The 20,538-nt window shown below is 36.7% G+C and overlaps 2 protein-coding genes across 10 annotated transcripts in view; one reads left to right on the top strand and one right to left on the bottom strand.

Annotated features, from left to right (window-relative positions):
- GIN1 (gypsy retrotransposon integrase 1) overlaps positions 1-13,897 on the top strand; it is a 79,348-nt gene extending 65,451 nt beyond the window's left edge. The window contains exon 14 of the transcript XR_007461331.1: positions 13,644-13,897. The gene's annotated coding sequence lies outside the window, so the exon portion shown is untranslated. The remainder of the gene's footprint in view (positions 1-13,643) is intronic.
- The window catches only part of PAM (peptidylglycine alpha-amidating monooxygenase), a 116,749-nt gene that overhangs the window by 22,654 nt on the left and 73,557 nt on the right, over positions 1-20,538 (bottom strand). For all 9 annotated transcript variants that reach the window (XM_049647674.1, XM_049647675.1, XM_049647676.1 and 6 more), the window contains 2 exons: positions 11,266-11,395; positions 1,392-1,508 (listed from right to left, as the gene is read on the bottom strand). In XM_049647674.1, the coding sequence (XP_049503631.1) occupies positions 1,392-1,508; positions 11,266-11,395 (247 nt within the window). The remainder of the gene's footprint in view (positions 1-1,391; positions 1,509-11,265; positions 11,396-20,538) is intronic.

Here is a 20,538-nt window from a genome sequence, read left to right as displayed (position 1 = left end):
AGGCTTAAGGAACTTAGAATTAACAAACACCTGGACAATATCTTAATGTGGTTTGGTCACATGACATCCAACAATCCACAGGCTGTTTGTCAGCTTCTAGCCTTAACCAAGGTGTTGACACCACAGATTCTTTTTTCATGTGCCAAGATGGGAACACCCTGACCTTGACTAATTGACTGAACTAAATCTGTGTTTTGGTGACTGAATGTGAGAGTTATGATTTGCTTTCAATACAGACTCCCCATGGCTGGCCAGGTTCATTCGGCAACAGTTGCTCTGCCTTTCTCTGATTCCCTTCTGGAAAAAGAATGTTTCTGATTCATTAGTAAAGCATAGAAGAGACAGGTTCAAATACACGAAGTGATAAAGCTGGTATTAGGATTTGGCCCCTGACTCCACCATCTTAGAATCCTATAAAAAAAAGTATCACCATCTCCATAAGCAGCTGCACTCAGGTGGATGGATGGCTCCCTGGCTTTTCCTGTGCCTAAGCAGACGGAGCAGGGTCTAGTTCCTCAAGCTGCCAGGTTAAAATGGTTGAGGACACTCTGTAAGCAGGTGCCCTTCCTTTCAATGACCACGAATATCAGCCAACTTTTTTTTTTGGTTGCCAAATGTCATCTAGGAATAAGAGCAAATAATAAGCGGCTTTCAAGGCCAAATTACCTATGCATGCTAAGAAAAGCTAAAAATGCCATTTGTTTAGTCTTCCCTTTGAGATGGGAAGAAAGAAGCCTTTTTCCTTAATGTTGATTACTTGATGAGTTTGGTTATGTAACTTTTACGCTGAAAAAATTTTTTTAATCTTCAAATCTAAGCTGACTAGCAGCTCACTTCATTAGCTATGTGTATCAATGGTTCTATGAAGTTTGAGTACCTATTAGAATCACCTGGGGAGCTTTAAAAGTACTGTTTTGATGCCTGGGCCTCATTCCAGACTAAATCCAATCTAATTTTTCTGTAGTTTCCCAGGTGATTCTAATTTCAGTTTAGAGCCACCTATTTAGAAAATGAAAGATGGGATGGCCCAATTAGTCACCTGCTTTCTTAAGCTCCGCTTTTTTGCCACTGTTGTATAATACACCCTTTACAGGACCAGAGCCAGTGACACACTTTGATAAAATATATGCAGCAAGAGCCTTAATAACAACATAAGTAGGGGAGCCTGGGTGGCTCAGTTGGTTAAGTGTCTGATTCTTGATTTCTGCTCAGGTCATGATCTCACATGTGGGATTGAGTCCCTCATTAGGCTGTCTTCTCTCAGCAAGGAGCCCACTTGGGATCCTCTGACTCCCTCTCTCTCTGCCCCTCCCCCATGCGCTCGCACAGGTGCGCGCTCTCGCTCTCTCTCAAAAATAAAACATTTAAAAAAAATAAGTAATTTAACTCACAGATTTTTTCCACTGGACTGTAGTACTGCAGCATTATTTGGATCTATGACAAGAATAGTGTCTTCTTCAATTGGCCCCAGTCCTCTTTGCTGGTAAACAAACATGCTGTCAAAAGAGCTTAAAACAAACAAACAAACAAAAGCATTAGAATGGAAAATAAACCAATGAGAAAGGTCAATGAGCTTGAGAAATGCAGACCATTCACTTGAGATTCTAAATACACAGTCAACCAAAGAGCTTAGACTTTGATTTCATTCTTTGTCCTTCACATTTCTGTACCTTTGATTACATATATATATATATACCAATATATATAGGGGTAATTACATACATAATTACAAATATAATTACATCTGTACCGTTTGACTGTAGAACTATGCTGCTGAGAGGGGCCAGGGGAACAATGACATGGGGACTGCCTGGAAATGCAAGGTCTCAGACCCACTGAATCTGAAGTCCATACTTTTCACAAGAACCCCAGGTGATTCATATTCACATGAGAATTTAAGAAATACTACCAAGAACTCTTATTTTTTCAAAGCTCCTCAAAATATTTTAATTCAATAGCTATTTTCTTTGAAACTACAGAAGGAAGCATAACTTATTTTAACTCACACTGTAATAAGGAAAGTGTAAATGATAGCAGGAAGGAATATAAAATATGTTTGCTATAGTATTTGCCATAAGAACCGCATGCAAATACAAATATTTTTAAAATTATTTTTAACATTTATTCATTTTTGAGAGACACAGTGTGAGCAGGGGAGGCAGAGAGAGAGAGAGGGAGACACAGAATCCAAAGCAGGCGCCTGGCTCTAAGCTGTCAGCACAGAGCCTGACGTGGGGCTCGAACTCACAAACTGCGAGATCATAACCTAAGCTGAAGTCGGACGCTTAACCGACTCAGCCACCCAGGTGCCCCAACATGCAAATACATAATATAAGGATATAGTATATAATGTTCAAAGTATTTAAAAAATATAAAACATAAATTGATTCTGGAATCATAAAACTTCTTCCATAAAACAACTTTTCTTTAAGTACAAAATGACCAACTACATAATAATATAAAGCTAAAACAAACATGACGGTTTCTGCTTTTTAATTCTAGCTCCCAGGTTATAAAATATTATGAACATATATGTTTATATACATTTTTTCCATTTATATTTCTATATAAATTGCTGGTAGTATCTTTACCTAAATTGACAATTAGCATAGATACTATATTTATTTCAATTCCTGTTTGGGTAATTATTTGAGACAAATGACAAAGATAAAATCTTGTAATATAAGCTTATATAACAGAAAGGTAAATCTACAAATCACAAAGGGACCAATTTATATGTTAAAGAACAAAGAATTGAATTAGCACATAGTTGAGCCATACATATGTGTATCTACATAAAAATATACACAATATATACATATTTTTCCAGACGAGTCAGTGGATGATCAACAAATATTTCTGTAACAGAAACTATTTGATACAGTCAAAGCTGTAACAGAATTTCCTTTATAGAATCAGACAAAGCTGTGAAAAAAACTAATATGTTGTAGTTCAACTGTGTAAGCAAAAGAAGAACCTGAATAATATTAACTATTAATGGAGATACATTTGCAGTTTGGAAAGGCAAAAGAGTGCTCAGATCTGTCACAGACCTATTGATTAGGTTGATATTTGATTGGTTGACATTTTTGTGGAACTTATGTAGAGTCCCAGTAGATGAATAAAAATTTCAAAATTACATTCTCTTGCCATTAAAAAATTCATCACACGATTATTTGAGCTTCTTGACTGTTAGAGTCTTTGGGGATATTTTCCATGAAAGATAACACTAAGTCCCTGAAGTAGTTCTTATTAATGATGCATTCAATTAAAAACAAAATATTGATTCAACTTTGTCAACCTAAAACTTAAGTAATACTGTTTACATATGCTATTACGTGTAGTTAAAACCACACAGCAGTACCTAGAAAAAAAAATACCTGAGTTTATGAAATAGAAGTAACATCACTAACAAAGTAGATTTTCTAAGATATTCATGGGATCTTCATTAAATTGAAATGTGAAATTTTATTAGAACCAATGTAAGAATGTACAAGGTGTTATTAAAACATGGGAGACTGGTAAAGGGCAAACATGATGTAATTCTTTAATGAAACACCAAAGAGTTATTCTGTATCTGAAACTCTATTTTCAATATGAATTTCTATACTAAAAACATCATAACTATTCTTCTAGAAAACAATGGCATTGGATTCAACCATCAGTGTTGTTTTCTTTTTCTTCCAACATGTCTATGATATTGGATAGCATAAGGTCAGCATGTCTGAGACTCAGAGTATGCTATAAGGTTCACATTCATGTACAATAGAATAGTCTCTTCATTTATGATCTGTTTTAAGGCATATTCTTCATTATCTAGGAACATTCCAGTGCTTTATGACAGCACCATAGCAGTCTAAATAATGTGAGAATTATGCTTTCCCTGCTGTAAGGAGTTAAAATCTGTTTCCTCTTTTTTGAAAAGAAATTTTGAATTGAACTGTGGATTCATATGTACTTCTCTCTTCAAAAGTAGCATTTTGCACAACTACAATACAGCATCATAACTAGGGTATTTATGGATATTGCTAAAAATCTACTGATTGTATTTAGATTTCCTTTTCCCTTTTGTATTTTCTAAATTTTTCATGTATTCTCGCAGTTTATTGGATTGGGCATGAAACATACTAGTGTATTATTTATCTACTTTGCCCCCACTTGTGAGTTAGTAATATGGAAAGTTACCAAGTCCTCATAGTTCTTACCAAGTGCTATACACTTGATACATAGTGTTCTGACCCACTACTGATACTTAATAATAGTGGCACTGTATAGTGGCAACAATGCCTACTGTATATCCCGATAAAGCTGGAGCATAACAGATCTCAGCATACCTATAGCTGCACATCAAGAGACAGTCACTCAGCTGATTGGCTGGCCAGTCGCGATCCTTTCATTTGGGATAGTGGAGCTTTGTGCCACTAACAGTTCGTGCATGGTAGTCACACAGGGCAAGGGACAGAAGAAGTTGAAATTTTTTCTTAAATGGGAAAGTCACAAACATACACATGCACACCAAATCTGCCAAATAAAGTAGTTTATAAATTCCTGTAATTCAAAGAACGGTAACCCTTGAACAGTTCACAAATGGATGTCAGATTACAGAACTGGATATACTGTTGCTATAGCAAACTGCTTATTTAGTGTTCTAAAGCAGCTACCCCACATTATATGCTGCAGAGAAGTCTTTATTTCAACCACATTTAACTTTTTACAGGATATAATAATACCCTGCAAATTTCACACAGTGCCTGGAGCACTGCTGACTTTTGTTTGCTTCTCTGAAAACACACTCAGTCAAAAAGACTGAACTATGGTTCATGGGCGGGAATTCATCACTTCTTTATTTTAGCAGTTTGAATCCCCCATTAATGGTTTTGCACATTAGCAGCCAATCAAATAGTTTAGATAAGGCTGAGAAGAAATGCTCTGCTATATTCACACAAAAAATAAACTCCAGTAAGAAGAAAATAAGCTTCTGTGCCATCAATCAAAATTAAGGGAATGCAAAATAAATAATAGCAACTGAAGAGAGAAGTATAATATAATGTTGCAATTACATAAATTAAGAAGCTGGAGAGAGAACCATAGGTTTTCTCTTTCTTTCCTTTTATGTTTTAATTTTAATTCCAGTGGAGTTAATACATAGTGTTATATTCATTTCAGGTGTACAATACAGTGATTCAGCACTTCCATATATTACTCAGTGCTCATTATAAGTGTACTCTTAATTCCTTACACCCAGTTCACCTATCTCCCTCCGCCCCGCCCCCCGCCACCACCTCCTCTAACCATCTGTTAGAACTGTAAGTTTTCAAGTGAGAAAATAAGTGGAAAGATACCCTCAATATTAGGAAAGCAAAGATATACCATATAAAGGCCAGAGTTTTTAAGTGGAATATACTTAAATAATATGTTAAAAACACTCACTTCTGAATATATACACATTGCAAAAAATCTCTGTGAGGAGGAAATTAGGTAGACAGACAAAGAAACCAGTATGACTCTTTAGTGCCCCAATGGACCTAGCAATGGAGACATCACAAACAGGGATGAAAAGAACAAAGAGCTAGGTATTATAGCACCAGCTCTGCTGGGTCAGTAAAGCCACTGAGTAGAAGTCACTGAACAAAGTGCTTTTTGTTACTCAAGAGAACGAGGCACTTATTAAAGTCCTCATTTTTTTGGACTAGGGAACTGCAGGTAAAAGGAGTGCAAACATCTTCATGCAGGTCTCAGAGCTAGAAAATGGTAACCAAGGTTCAAACTTAGGTTAGCTGTCTTAAGATATATATATATATATATATATATATATATATATATATATATATTTTTTTTTTTTTTTTACATATTTGGATATTTATACATATAGTCTCCTCTTAGTAGGACTGACCTCACTGGACTGGAGAATCTCCCTGCCAGTTATCAAACTGAATGTGTGTATGCAAAAGCGATAGAAGAATAGTCACATAACGAAGAACTAGAGAAAGTAACATAAATCTGGAAGAAAATGGTTTGAGTGGCAAATGACAATGTGAGAGAGAATGCTAGAATATGGAAACATTCTTTCTGTAGAACCCCTCATGATTTTCTCTCAGATATGAAGGTACTAAGGTACCATTCAGTCACTTTGAGTTCTGTTTTACAGGTTCACTTAATTCTTAAATGAAGCAGATATCTTAACTGAGGCTCCAGAAAACCAGTGAGACAAATCTTGAACCGATTTTTCTGAAAGGATGCAGAGAGATTTCTGAAACAATAGAGCTTGGCAACATTCCATAAAGCACTGATGAAGACATGTTTTGTGAGCTATTTGGGGGGCAAATGGGAGAAGAATCCCAGAAGACCACATATCTAAGAACAAAACTTTGCTAAGCCAACCACTGAACTATTCAAATTTTATAAACAACATTTATGAAGATATGAAAGGCATGTACATGAATAGACTTGATACAAAGCTGGGAGGGACAGCTCATTCTCTGGTTAAATAATATCTATAAATTGTTAAATCTAATGAAGGGAAATATAATTGGAATAAAGTCCTGAATTCAGTATTTTTAAAACACCACATAAGTGGGGTGCCTGGGTGGCTCAGTCAGTTGAGCGTCTGACTTCAGATCAGGTCATGATCTCACAGTCCGTGAGTTCAAGCCCCGCGTCAGGCTCTGTGCTGACAGTTCAGAGCCTGGAGCCTGCTTCGGATTCTGTGTCTCCCTCTCTCTTTGCCCCTCCCCTGCTCATGCTGTGTCTCTCTCTGTCTCTCAAAAATAAATATATGCTAAAAAATAAAAACACCACATAAATATAAATTTCCAGTAAAAGTTTTATGAAATGTATTTAAAGATTTTAGCAGATTCAACACACAACAAGATGATATGAATGCTGAATAAGAGTGAATACAAACTTTTTACAGTGAGAGATATCTAGAATACACATTAAGGATAGTAATTGCATTGCTGAGCAGATAATACATGAGGTATTGTGGCCACTTCTCCACAAAACACTTTAAAAGGATGAGAAATCAAACTACCTTCAGATGACAGTATCATGTCAGCATACAGACTGGTTGATGGCCTGGGGATACTTATTCCAGAGAAGAGAAAACTTTCTTCAAATGTGTAAGTAATTGCCATGGATAAATGGGAGTAAGTTCACCCTGCGTTAGGTTGTCATGCAGGTGGAGTTAGGAGACTCGGATTTGAGTTTAACATAGTGAAGAACTTTATAACAGCTAGATGAGTCCCATAATTGGAAAGTATGTCTCATATCATAGGGAATTTCTTGGTACTGAGAGTCCAAGCACTGGATGACTGTGGAAGATCTTCTAAGAGGTGTGTGTACATTAGGCGGGAGATTGGAGGTGAGCTCTCTGGTGCACAGTTGCTCTTCTGGGTGCCCAATGTCTGCTGCCCCACACTGAGCTAATGAAACTTCAATGTTTCTTTAGGTGACCCAACATTCTAAGCCCGCTGTCGGTGCATTTGCTTCTGATGTCAACTCTATTCCTACATTCCAGACACAGAAGAAAAAAACTCAAGCTAAGCCAAAGAGTGGATTTTATTTTTTTGCCACAATGACTGGTTTGGAGATAGAGGAGACATGACCCAAGTCAGACCAAAAAATATGCTAACAGACTCAATTTAAGGATTTTCTGTTGACCTGTCCAGGACACAGACTACATCTTCTGTGAGACTAGTGTGATAATGTGATTCTGAAGCTGAAAGCAGGGACAGAGATCAATTGGGGCGCAGGAATGGAGCTAACCAGGAGAAAATTTGTTAAAAAATGGATCCTAGTGATGTCATCTGGATTACCATACCCTTGAAGTTTTCACTTATACAATCTAATCTATTTCTTCTTTTCCTAAGGTAGTTTGAGTTGTTTTTCTCTCTCACTGAAAGAATTCCAAGTGATACAACTTCCAACTTTCCTTTCCACTCCATGTGGAAAACTTACTAATTGTACAAAGGAAACAACTTTTTAACACCTAAAAATAAGGGGTAAAGCCCATGGTTTAGTTAAGTGGGTATGTGATGTGAGTCTTGCACAGTGGAACCAGAACCATAGCTGAGATAAATAAAAGAAAGGCCAGGAAGCAAGATTTGACAGCAGTCTGGATTTTAAGACTGAGACCCAGGAACAGCTGTTACTGAGGCAGGAGCTACCCACCTCCTGCTGGGACACATTTCAACTTGAAAAGAGCTCTAGCTGTGATGCCTCCCTAACACCAGGACAGACCGCAGGCTCTTAAACATTTCATTACATCCTTCTGATAATAGGCATTTCTTATTGCAGCTAGAAGAAGCTTCTTAAAGTAGCCATATTGTAGTCAGAGATGGACAGGAAGGAAAATGGAAATCAAATACTGACAGGGAGTGATGACCACCTTTCAGGAGGTCAAGTGGTTTATTATTAATTATTATTATTATTATTATTATTATTATTTCAGTTTGGTTGCCATGCTTATTTAGCATGGTTAAATAGAAGAGTAAGGGGGTGATCAGGGAAATCAGGTAGAAATGAAGAGTAATACTACTTATAAAAAAGTTGATATGATGATATCAAAGAGCTTTGGGTACTAAGTATTAAGTACGGATTATTAATATGAAGCATGCCTAATAGTTAAAGAATGATCACATCCTAAAAATTAGGGGACACAGAGTGCTTAGTTTTAGAGCAAGTCCTGACCTTAAGGAAACTACAATTTTGTGAACATGAGAACTATCAGGATGAGAAAAATTCCAAGGAAGATTAATACAGGATTTCTCACTACTCTATTCAAACAGTGGTAGCAATAAGAATGCAATTTCCTCCCAATGTTTAATGTCCATTGTCTCTCACCAGTACATCATAAATTTTTCAGGAAGGTGCTGTCTTTTTCTTTTTACAATCCTTGGATATTTAATGAGGGAGAACAAAAACTATGTACTTTGCCTATTTTATATAATGCAGCTTATATATGAAGGATCGCTATGCATGACTGTTCAAAGAACAGAGCCTACAAATCCAAACCTATTTTTCTAAAAAAATAAAGAGTAATCCACTTCTAATTCTCTTCATGAATAATAAAGCAGACAGTGGTTAAAAGCAAAGAAGTACATTCCAGAAGAGAATTTCCTTGCAACCACTGACTGAAAAGGCTGCTAGAGGCCAATGGACACTACAAGAGAGACACAAGGAAAGACAGCTAACAAAATTCTTACACCTGAAAGATAAAGATGAATAAGAAAGAAGAAATAGAGATTTAATAAGTTAAATCAGCACATCTGCTCTGAAGAAGTCTTGCATTTTTAACAACACCCTTTTGTTGGTGCCATTTATCGGGATAAACACACCAGGGCTTTGGCACTGAAGCTGGAATCTATTTGCACATGATACTGGTTATCTAGATGAAAGCTAGATGCCAGGAAAAAGCAGTTCTTGAGTGAGGACTATCATATAAGTCACAGAAACTGTTCTTATGTGGCTCCTATTTCAGTGTTGTGTCATCGTCTCCCACCCCAAGCTGGCCTTTACTGATCCCTTCTCCTGTGAAACTGTTCCAGCCTCTGCTGTTTACTTGGAATGAGTATCACATTCAAATGGAGACTTGGACTTTATCCAATTTAGCTTTAGCCAGCTGAAACAGTATCAATGGGAGAAAATGATGCTGTAATTTTCTCCTCTGGTAAAATGTGGCTAGAAATCCATGCAGAAAATGTAGCAATATTCATTAAAACGAAGAATATGCTACAATGAATAGTAATAGTTTGCTTTTAAAAGCACTTGTTAAAATACCATTAGATGTTCAATAATGACTGAGACGATGTAACAGAGATGTATGAATACGAATATTGAGTTCGATTGCTTTGAACTCTGAAGTGATTCCTTTCTCAGATTCCATTTTCAAGTGTGACAACTGGAGAGGACAATTACACAGTAACCAAACTACCAATGTATTGTGAAATGCTGAATGAGTGCCATCTTGACCTGCACAAAGAAAAATACTTACACGTTTGTGTGACAGAGCAGAGTTAGCACCAGCATAAGTATAATCACTATCTCTGAAATTAGAGGGAAAAAAACAACTGAACTATATATGTAGGCTCTCCGTTTTCCAAATGAGACCCTACAGCTATACACTTGAAAGGAGAAGATTCGTTACAGTTAATTGTTAGTTTAAGATTCACCTTCATATGCACATTTGTGATAAAATAAATGAATAAATGGATATTTATTACTCAGGAGAGTTGAGACCAACCTTTTAAAAATGTCATCATGTGAATGTGCTCACAATCCTATAAAACGCAATATTGCAAAGTGGGCAACTGGGCCAACCCTGGAGTCAGATGAAAACGAAGTGAAGCTTGGTTTTGCCATTTTCTAACTCAGAGACGTGGGGCAAAACACTTACCTCCTCTTGGTTTCATCTGGAAAATGTGAATGATGGTGATAGTAACAGTGCCCAGCTGTTGTAAGGTGATTTAGGTAAACATTTAAAACAGTGACAGACCCACAGTAAACAATAAATGTTAGACATTTTTAGTCAAAATCCTTCTAAGTAGATAGTGGAAGGTAGAATAAAAGGTTGGAAAGAGAAACCCAAAGGAAAAGCAGGGGAATTAGTCCTCGTGTTATTCTTAAGTCTTTGGTGCTCATAAAAAGAGAAAATTTGAGTGATAAAGTTAATCTGTATGAAAATATGAAGTCAAGCTACTATTTCTATACATGTGGTGGCTAAACTGGTTCAACCATAATCTCCAGAAGATTAATTGTTTTCACTGCTGTGCAGCAGTCTGATGGAAAAGGAGAGTCCAATGGTCTTAAAGTGGTTCTTTATGCAGCATGCACACGGAAATAACAAAGTGTTTTCTTGTAGTCAACTAGTAACTTTTCTTAGTTGATCATTTCTCAGGATGCACTTTCTTTGAAGTCTTGAAACGCCTCAGCAAATGTACTCTCTTAACTGCCTTTTAATATTATCCTCCTTAAGAATGTGAAGGTGGCTTCAAGGACAAGGGAAGAAAATGGTAAGTAGGCAGAATCAGATTGTCATTGTCTTTCCATCAACTAGTTTGTGAAACTACTTTAATTGTTTTAAAATGCCCAAGACTTCCTCTCCATTACTTATCAGAGTCATGCATTAAAAGGATAAATATGGTTTGCTCACAAAAATCAAGTTCACAAAGAACCTTGGTAGTTCTCTTACTATTACCCTAGTTTAACAAAAAGTGATGCATGCCACATTTATTTTCATTTACACCCTGAAGGAAAAATATTACTTACTTTCCATCCCAGACATGGTCACCTCTGTGGAAAATCACCAGGTTATTCTTAGGGTCCAGAGCCACCCCAGAGACCTGGCCTGGTAACAGGTATACTCCAGGCCAATCCAGTGATTCTTCGACATGGAAATCTATAAGATAAATACAGACATTTGGTGTAAAAAGGAAAGCTGTATAACCTCATGAAGATGCACAATGGTTATAAGAAACTCATGCAGTAATGTCACTAGATGCAAAGAAAAAAAAAAGTCAAGCCGTGCTCTAAATAAATAAACCACATGCACATGCCGAGTAGCTTCCTGAGCTATGAAATGAAGTGACTGTGAATTTGTTTGGGGACCGTATGCCCTCTTTTCCTCTTGGTAACATGCCTATGAAAACAGCTTACCCGGAAGTCCTTATAGAACAAATCTGAGACTACTTTCTTCTTGACATGATTATTTAAAAATAGTATGTTTGGGAAATAAGACCACATGGATGACATCATTTTAATACAGAGCTTTTACGTGTGAATCAATAGCAAGCATGGGCAGTAAGCCTGTGTGTGTGTGTGTGTGTGTGTGTGTGTGTGATCTGACTCCTGTGTAAATTCTAGATGTTCAATAGACACAAGACCCTATAATAAACCATCGCTAATTATATCGTACAAGGAATCTATATAAGATACCAATCTCATTTCTCTGAATGTGAGGGTTCCTATAGCAATGGGAATGGAGGGACACTCTCTTTCATGGCTTATATTTCACTGTTTCCTGACACAAGAGAAGGGAAACATAACAAACTCTGTGACTCTCAAGTTATTCTGATTTCTAATCAGAGTACCTTTATACTTAGAGAATACCTGCATTTATTTGTGTTAGGCCCTTTTATAAACATGCTTATGAATAAAGAGGTATGATGTATGAAGTAGCTGTACTGACTGAGGATATAAAGTTATGAAGATACTGTGAAATCAACTGTATCAGTTCCATATTTCTTTCCCTCTCAAATACTTCAACAGAGATGCCGAGAGGTAGAAATGCAGCAATTCGAGTCTCGTTTCTCCTTCCCATCCTCTGGAGGATGTGGCAACATGCAGTGAAATCCCTAGAGTCAGGCATTAAAGACTGGAGGAAGAAAGGAAAGCACAGGGCTTGTAGGATCAGCTTATGAAAGCTTGAGAGCATGCTGGTATGAGAATAAACACTTTTGAAGTAATTTTCTCAACTGTACTTAAGGAAATAGTACTGCTTCATTCAAAGTCTTTTTACCTCTGCACATTTAATTTTTTTCTTTAATAAAAATTAAGAAAACAGCACAACTGAATACCTAGGTCAGTTCTGCCTACAACTTCTGCAGAAGCATCTTCAAGTATTCACTAAGTGTATTGTCTATGTAAGGCATTGCTAGATTCTGGGAATAAAACATGGCTTTTGGCCTTGAAGACCTTGTAGAATAAAATGAGAAAAACAGAAACCAAATACTTATGACACACTGTAGTGATGGAACACAGGAGAGGGCCCATAATCCTTCCTGGGGCTTGGCTGGGAGAGGGTAGGGTTAAGGTTAGACCTGGGAGATTTCCCAGAGAAATAAACACTTGTGTATGCACTTCAAGGTAAGTGAGGAGTTCACTGAGTGCAGAAGCGAGCAGAGAATATTTTGGTCAGAAAGATCAAAAGCGAGGATGTTTACAATTGCAGAATGTGTTTCAAGATCTTTAATCTGGAAAGGATACCTCTCTGTGTCCAGGTGGGGCTTAGGAGAGCAAAAGGCGGGATTAACAGACCTGGAGATCTAGTTTAGGCTGGAAAATATATTGTATACCATATGACAGAGTATGGATTTAACAACGAATGAATGTCAGTCTGAGCTGTGGTGTCTTGATCTATACGAAGATTAATTTTGAGGCATGCTGCAAGTATATTATTAGTATCAGTAAAACACACAGTTTGGAATAATTTACTTTTGAAATATATTAGGGCCCATGAGAATGTCATTCTCACTCACGTGTTTTGATACGCCTTCTTGAGTTGAAGAGAAGGGGGACAGAGTTACAGCTGGCACGCTTACATTTGCAAACAATTCTGGGCACAGCAGTGGATGTGAATGGGGCTGCTCAGATGAATAATATTCATCATCTATCACGTTTGTCATAATAGGAAAAAAGGACGCAAATTGCTGCTACAGGCGACTGGTAGCCACTGAAGGTTTCTAAGCATGGGGTGGCATGATTAAAACTGTGTTTTTGAAAGTGAAATCTGGAAGCAGTGGTATGAGCATGACAATTAGAGATGTCTAGATAGATCAACAGATGGATAAATCATCCCCCAAAGAAAATGTTTTCAATTATTTTAAAGTTCTCAGGTTGTATGTCATTCACTCCCATCTCCGTTACAGCTTGTCCATTTGGTGGTCATTGTTCTATGCTCATTCATCAGCTCCTGAAGAGTCCGGATGGTCTTCAAGGCAACCTTGAACCTCATGATAACACAGATATTTAGCTGCTTTTCATCAGATTCTCAGTGCCCGGAACTACTGCACCCAGATGGAACTTCTTGAGGGCAGGGATTGTGTCGTATTCACTATTTGTTGTAAAGTCTTAACACAGCACCTGGCTGCCTGTTATGGCCTAATAAATACACTAAACAGAATGCTGTGGTCCAGTCTACTTATTTATGTTGTCAACCAGCACTTAAGCACCCTTATAATCTTATATTTCACTTGTACTACCTCTTTTTACTCTCCACACTGCTGAAGACGTTAAGAGACTCAATAAAAATGCTAATTGGCTAATCATTTTTATTAAAGAAAATAAACAGATATGTTTCCTAGAACATTTCTATTCAGTGGTTCATCCAGCAGGTACTGGAAGCTAGGTGCTCATGAAGGTCCAGAGATACTAATTCTGATAAAAAATAGATGCAGCGTCCAAAATAAACAAACCGGGACACATGTGAGTTTCATTAACTATTGGAAATATTGCATAATCAACTTTAAACTGGCTATGAATGACCCCAATTACCAATGACCTTAGATTGGTAAGCACTCAAAAGTCTGCTAAAAGCATTGACTGATAGGTTGTTAACAGCTTATTTTGTCACATATGAGAGTCCATTTGGTTGGAAATTTTCAAGAAGGAAGAATAGTGTAAATAGAACATATTATTAAAATGTATAGGTTTGGTGAATTTTCAAAACAGTAAAGGTAATATGTAAGGAAATATATAAGAAGAAATATATATACTGTGAGTACTGAGTCAATGCAAAGGAGAACTACTTTGTGCATCGCAAAATTTTTAGAGAGGTTATATTATTTAAAATTTCATTTAAAAATACCATCACACGCTTTTAAGATTACCAACCCAAGACCTCAACATTCTTAGGATCTAGGTCTCCAGGTTAAATAGAAATTGTAAAATAGTTACAGAAAAACTGAGTTCATGTCTCCTCTGTGAACATTAGCTCAGTTAATTGATGTTTTTGCTTCCAGTGTCACCATCTTTTTCATTATTAGGTGGTTAAAAGCTGTTCCCTTTAAGATTAGATGATCAAGATTCAAAGCAGTCTTTTAGGACTAGTGGTCTAGGTATATGGATGGAGTCAATAACATGTTTCTCCAATCCCTGCCTGTTGCTACATGAGAGTCATAGAATGTCAGAACAGTACTGGGTCATCCCAGGTCGTTTTCTCACTTCACAGGAAAGGAACTGTGGGCTTGGACCAGACTTCAGTTGTCAATGTCAAGATTGATTATTTTCTAGACCCCAATTAAGAAATATTTCAAATCCTTATTAAAGAAATTACATGATAAAATATATTTGGGTTCTAACTTAAACCTAACTTTTTCAATCATGGAGAAGTTAAAAATTAAGAATTCATATTTTTCTTAGCTTTCATTTAAGAGGCGATTCAGTATGTGACTAATGTTGTAGCCTTTCAGTTTTAATTTGAATATTAATACAAATTTCTTAGGCATGACATCTGGCAAGCCATTCCCAACTCTGTCAGCTGCTCTAAATTCAGATGTCAAATAATAGGATTTTTTCAGAGGAATTCTTGCACTCATTATAAAGGTCAATGTGCAGCCTCATATTCTATATATTTAGAAAAAAAGTTAACGACCTTCAGAAAAAAATAAACATTACTATTAAAATTATATCAATAAATCACTAAGAATTAATGAATTATACCTTTCCAAGAAAGAGATTAATGTAGTGATCAATGCTACTTTCATATGAAATTATTAATATGCATTTAAAAGGGCATTCATTTATCTGTGTTACAGAAGAAATGACAGAATTAAGTTAAGAGAAAATCTAATTTTAAACCCAGAGCTGTGACTTCAGTGTTACGTAATTAAAAGATTAGTTTTAGTGAAATCACTAGATGACTTCAACAAGAACAAAATGTAATGGCTGCTTTTTCTACACTTGGGAATTCTCACCTAGTGAGGAAAGGTGACTTATTTTGGGCAGAGACTGTTACTCATCAGAAGTGTCGGCCATAGCGATAATTAACTGAAATCAGATGAGAAATGTTTATAACCAAGTCAGAAAGAAAACAAGGATTAAATTACAGTGTTTCATTTAATGAGGATGAAGTGAGGAAGAGAATTTAGACATAGGGGCCAAAAGCATTAGCAGAATTTCTTTTCTTTTTAAAATTTAATTGCAAATGAGATCTTCGACTTGGTCAAAATGTTTGGATGCTGACTGAGAAAGTATGATCAAAAGTAATCTACACCAAGAGTTACTGCAAGTGTAGATGAGATGACAGGATGATTGGAAAAAAACCTGTCATCATGCTTCCCTCCTGCATGCCTGCCTTCCTACCTCTCTCTCTCTCTCTCTCTTATCTATCTATCTATCTATCTATCATTTTATATTATTGTGAGGCAGAATAACAAAGTGATTAAAACCAAGACTTGAGCAAATCTTGGTTCCTTCAGCTATGGCACTTTAGGCACATGACTTAACCTTTCTGTGCCTGTTTCTTCCTCTCTAAAAGGGTTTATAAATAGGGTTGTTATGGGGATTAAATAAGTTAATGCATCTAAAACACTTAGCCTGGCTCACAGTGAGGGCTATGTATATGTTTGTCTTTATTAGTCTCCTTCCCTCCAGGGATGAAATTTCAGCCAACTGAATGCCTTATTTTACCTGGTAATTCTATAAGATGTGAACCTAGAGGTAAGCATATGACTGAAATATAGACTCTGAGTTGATTAAGAGTCTGTGAATACTTTGATAAGCATCACACACATGCAGATACTATTTTCTGTTCACAGGTATACAATACATGCTGAACCAGGCTTCCATATGCTAGCAATAGCATTCCAATCAAATCTGCCACTGAGAATATAGTTTTAAATTTATTTTTCAGTGAGTGTGGTTTCCAGAAGGCCACTAGAATAAAGACTAGGATTTTGTTCCTATCCTACGAATATTGTCTCAATATAAATATCAAATTAACGGTAAAAAAACAAATGATGTTAGGTGTAAAAATGAGTGTATTTGCTTCTCAGTTTACCTAGTCGGATATTTCCACACTGTACATCATGTATCACAGGAAAACGTCAAGGCAGGTCAATGTAAGTGATCAGAGATTTGAGAGCCACACACTGCCATTACGACAGAACACTGCCAAGTCATTTTCTGAATTTATCAAATTAGAGTGCCAAATTTTACAGCTTTCCTACACTTTCCAAGAAAATTCTCTCATGGGTGCTGCTTAAGTTATAGTAATTAACATTTACTCCTATTGCTTTGGTGTTTAAAATTTTGAAATCCTAATCCGACATGATGTTAACGGTGGCAATTATAATCATATGTATTGTTAATGTATTACATTTATTTAATACTTTGTGTGTGCCAGAAACTGTTCAAAGCCCTTTCCATGCATTACCTGGAATACATGGAAGTATTATTTGACCCTCACTAAAACCCTATGAGGACTGTACTGTAATCATCCTCATTTTTATAGATGAGAAAACTAAAGCCCAGAGAATTTCTTTTCTAATTTTTCCTACGGACCACATAATAAGTGGTGTAGTTAGGATTCAAAGCCAGGAAGTCAGGCTCCAGAGTCTGAAGTGATCCACAGCATACAACCTGCGTGGAATGGTTTTCAGATTTTATTTTGGCCAAATGCAGAACTGTTCTGGGGTGAGCTGAATCATGTGTGCGCAGTGCACGCATGTGTGTGTTGTATGCATGCATGTGTGTACGTTGTGTGGAGACTGCAGCTATAGCTTCCTATGTGAGGCACGTCCTTTCCAAAAATAGCTGCAAAACCTCTGTGCTAGTCTAGCTACACCTGTCCGGGAAATTTCCCTGTTTCTAATGTTGTTCTCACAACTGTTGGGACAAGAGTTTTCAGAACAGACTCACCACAGGTCATGAAGACAAGACTTAGAAAGAGGTGCTAGTTGTGGATATTTGCGCTCTTAGAGACACGCTGAAGACACAATACTTAACCATCTTGTTCTCGGGAATGCTAAAGGCTTCATAGAAAAGATGGAAGATGTCATTCTGGTTGTGCTCTTCATGCAGCTGTGTCCAATGATGCTCATCCCATTATGAGGTGGGGATTCAAGTTTAAAGGCAGCTGCCAAGGTATGGAACTAAGTGGAATTCAGACAAATCTAAAAGTCCACAAAATGGTGTTTTTGAAACCATGAGGTAGTTCTGGGCCTACCACATATAGTCACATCCAGATTTTTGAGCCGATCCAATAATTTCACCTGTGATCTCTCAAATCAGCTGGATGGGATACATTACTGTATTGTAGTTCCAAAGTATGGTCCAGTCAATGAAATCCAAAGTGCTGTGGCATAAAATGCTCCTGTATTGGATTGTGCTAGTGCCATGAACTGTGGACATTAGAACAGAGTCCTAAGTGGAAGCCTCCAGCTTGTCAGCAGTTATGGCCCAGAGCTCCAGGGAGGCATATCTGAACTGGGCGAACAAGTTAGCTCAGTGTTTTGAGCAAAACTGTAATGAAGTGTAAAGAACTAGGAAGTGTACATTCTAGTTTTAAATTCAGTTATAAAGTCCAAGTTTTAAATTCAGACTCTGTGACCTCACTGAAATGGGTTAACTTCTCTAGGCTTCAGTTTCTTCATTTAAAAATTAAAATAGGTCTCAAAGGCATCTGAAATGAGTAGGAGCTATAACATTAAGCAACACCATAGCCTCGCATTTTTGTTTGAGTAATAATCTCATATGATAAACTACCTTCTTCTTTGAAGGTAATATAATTTCTTACAGCAAATTAGGCATTTAGGGAGACAGTTCCTCCAGACTATTATAGGGTCCCCTTCTCAGCTTTGTCTGAAGTAAAGAAAAGGCTATGAGAACAACAATGGGAGATTATCCATCAAATTTATCCCCCTTGCTCATACCCTGGGAAATATACATGAATTAGACTACTAATGTATTTTACCAGGGTGTTACATGCTAATAATGCCTACTTTCTTTTTTTGCAAATGGAAGTTTCCTGAGGATAGGGCATTCTCTGGCTTACACAAGGGAATGAAACATTTTCAATTAAGGTTAGGTTTTATATTGTGCTATGGTAAACAGTGACAGAAGGGTGAAAAGAAAAAGACTTTCAGAAATAGCTTACCTAAATATGAATTTTGCTATTTTACATTTAACGTTTAAAAGGTTTTTGAATCAGAGTAGTGAAATAACACTAAAATAAATCATTGCAGAAAGGAAACACAGGCACATTTTCTTTCTATAATGAGGATCTGTGCTGTATGTTTCTATGACTCATCATTTTATTTAATTCAGTGACGTTTACCCACATATTTTAAATGAAAGGAAATTTCCTGACCCAGATCCTGAAGCAACATTTTACTCCTGGACACTGCCATTTTGACCACCCTATAAGGTATGAGATCTGGCAAGTAAATGTATTTGGGGTATTTTAAATATTTCTTTCTTAGAAAAGCTAACTAGGTTTTAGGAATACAATGCCCTAAGCCAAACTATGATTTTTACATGCATACTTATGATACCTATAGGTAAATTATAAGAACCACATTATTTCAAATCCAGGGTAACAAAGAGAAGTCATGGGATAAAATATATTGCAACTCTAACATTTCGCACTTGAATAGAATTGTACTCTTGCCAAAGAAGCCCTTCTGCCTTTTATATTTTCATATCGTATGGGTTACCATTTGCTGTCCTTAACATAGAGGTTCAGAAAGACCCTCAAGTCTGTCTATGAAATGGATAGGGACGTGATAAACTGCAGATTTTCTAGGCACCACCCTTGGAAATGTCAATTCAGTTGTTCTTAGGTAGTATTCGGGAGTCTAGATTTTTCATAAGCACCTTAGGTGAGGTGATTCTAATGCAGTGGAGTTTAGGAAACCCTCTTGAGAAATAGTTTCATTAGATAAATTTAGGAGTTAGAGCAGGGCTGACTCTGTTTAAGTACGAAGATGTAAAAAACTGAGTCCCAGTACACCCCATAGAAAGTATTAGACCAGACCCAATGGACAGTGCTTGAAACTTCTGTGTGAGCAAAAGGCACCACATGCTTTTTTTCAATTATAAATAAAAATCAGCTGGGTGTTGAATAATTTATGGCTTACTGCAAAGCTGTATTTGAAAACACCAAGCTGGCAGCCTGAGCCATTCCAGCCCACGCATGGACAGCTGCCATGCACCCATATCTGTTACTTTTTTGGAGATTATCTCCACATGCTGTATTATCTGGCTTTCCACATTAGCAAGTAACATGAAACACAATCAATATGAAAGAGGCCACAATACAATTAAAGACAAAGATGAGGCATCTATAGCTTGCTGGTACAGAAACCTGAAGGGAATAAGGTATTGTCCTCTAATTATGGAAGCCATAACCAGAGGAATCCTGGTTAGAAATAAAGATAAATCTGATAGTTTCTGAGTTGCTGGAGGTCCCCCCAGGAAAGAAAAAAAAAACAAAAAACTAAACTAAATTTTCAATTAAGATAGTAATTGATAATGGAACTTAAGAAATCAAAATCATAAAAATGGTTATATTTTACAAGTCAATTGGAAAAGAATGCTGGGAAATAGAAGATTCCTTTGAGAGGACCTTAATTACCTTAAAAGAAGGTAGCATATAAGCATTTCATACACTGAGACTTTACAGATCAGGTGTTGAATTTTCAGTTTCTTTCCATTGAGCAAAATAGAGAATACTGATTTGGTAAGAATTTGTTATGCTGAATTTCACGTGCCACTCTCCGAACACGATCTAGATATTTTTGGTCCTGGTAATTCTGGCTCATC

This window comes from Panthera uncia (genome assembly GCF_023721935.1).
Source record: "Panthera uncia isolate 11264 chromosome A1 unlocalized genomic scaffold, Puncia_PCG_1.0 HiC_scaffold_17, whole genome shotgun sequence".
NCBI lineage: Eukaryota > Metazoa > Chordata > Mammalia > Carnivora > Felidae > Panthera > Panthera uncia.
Note: the sequence above shows the minus strand (reverse complement) of the source record. Positions and strands in the feature narration are given on the sequence as shown.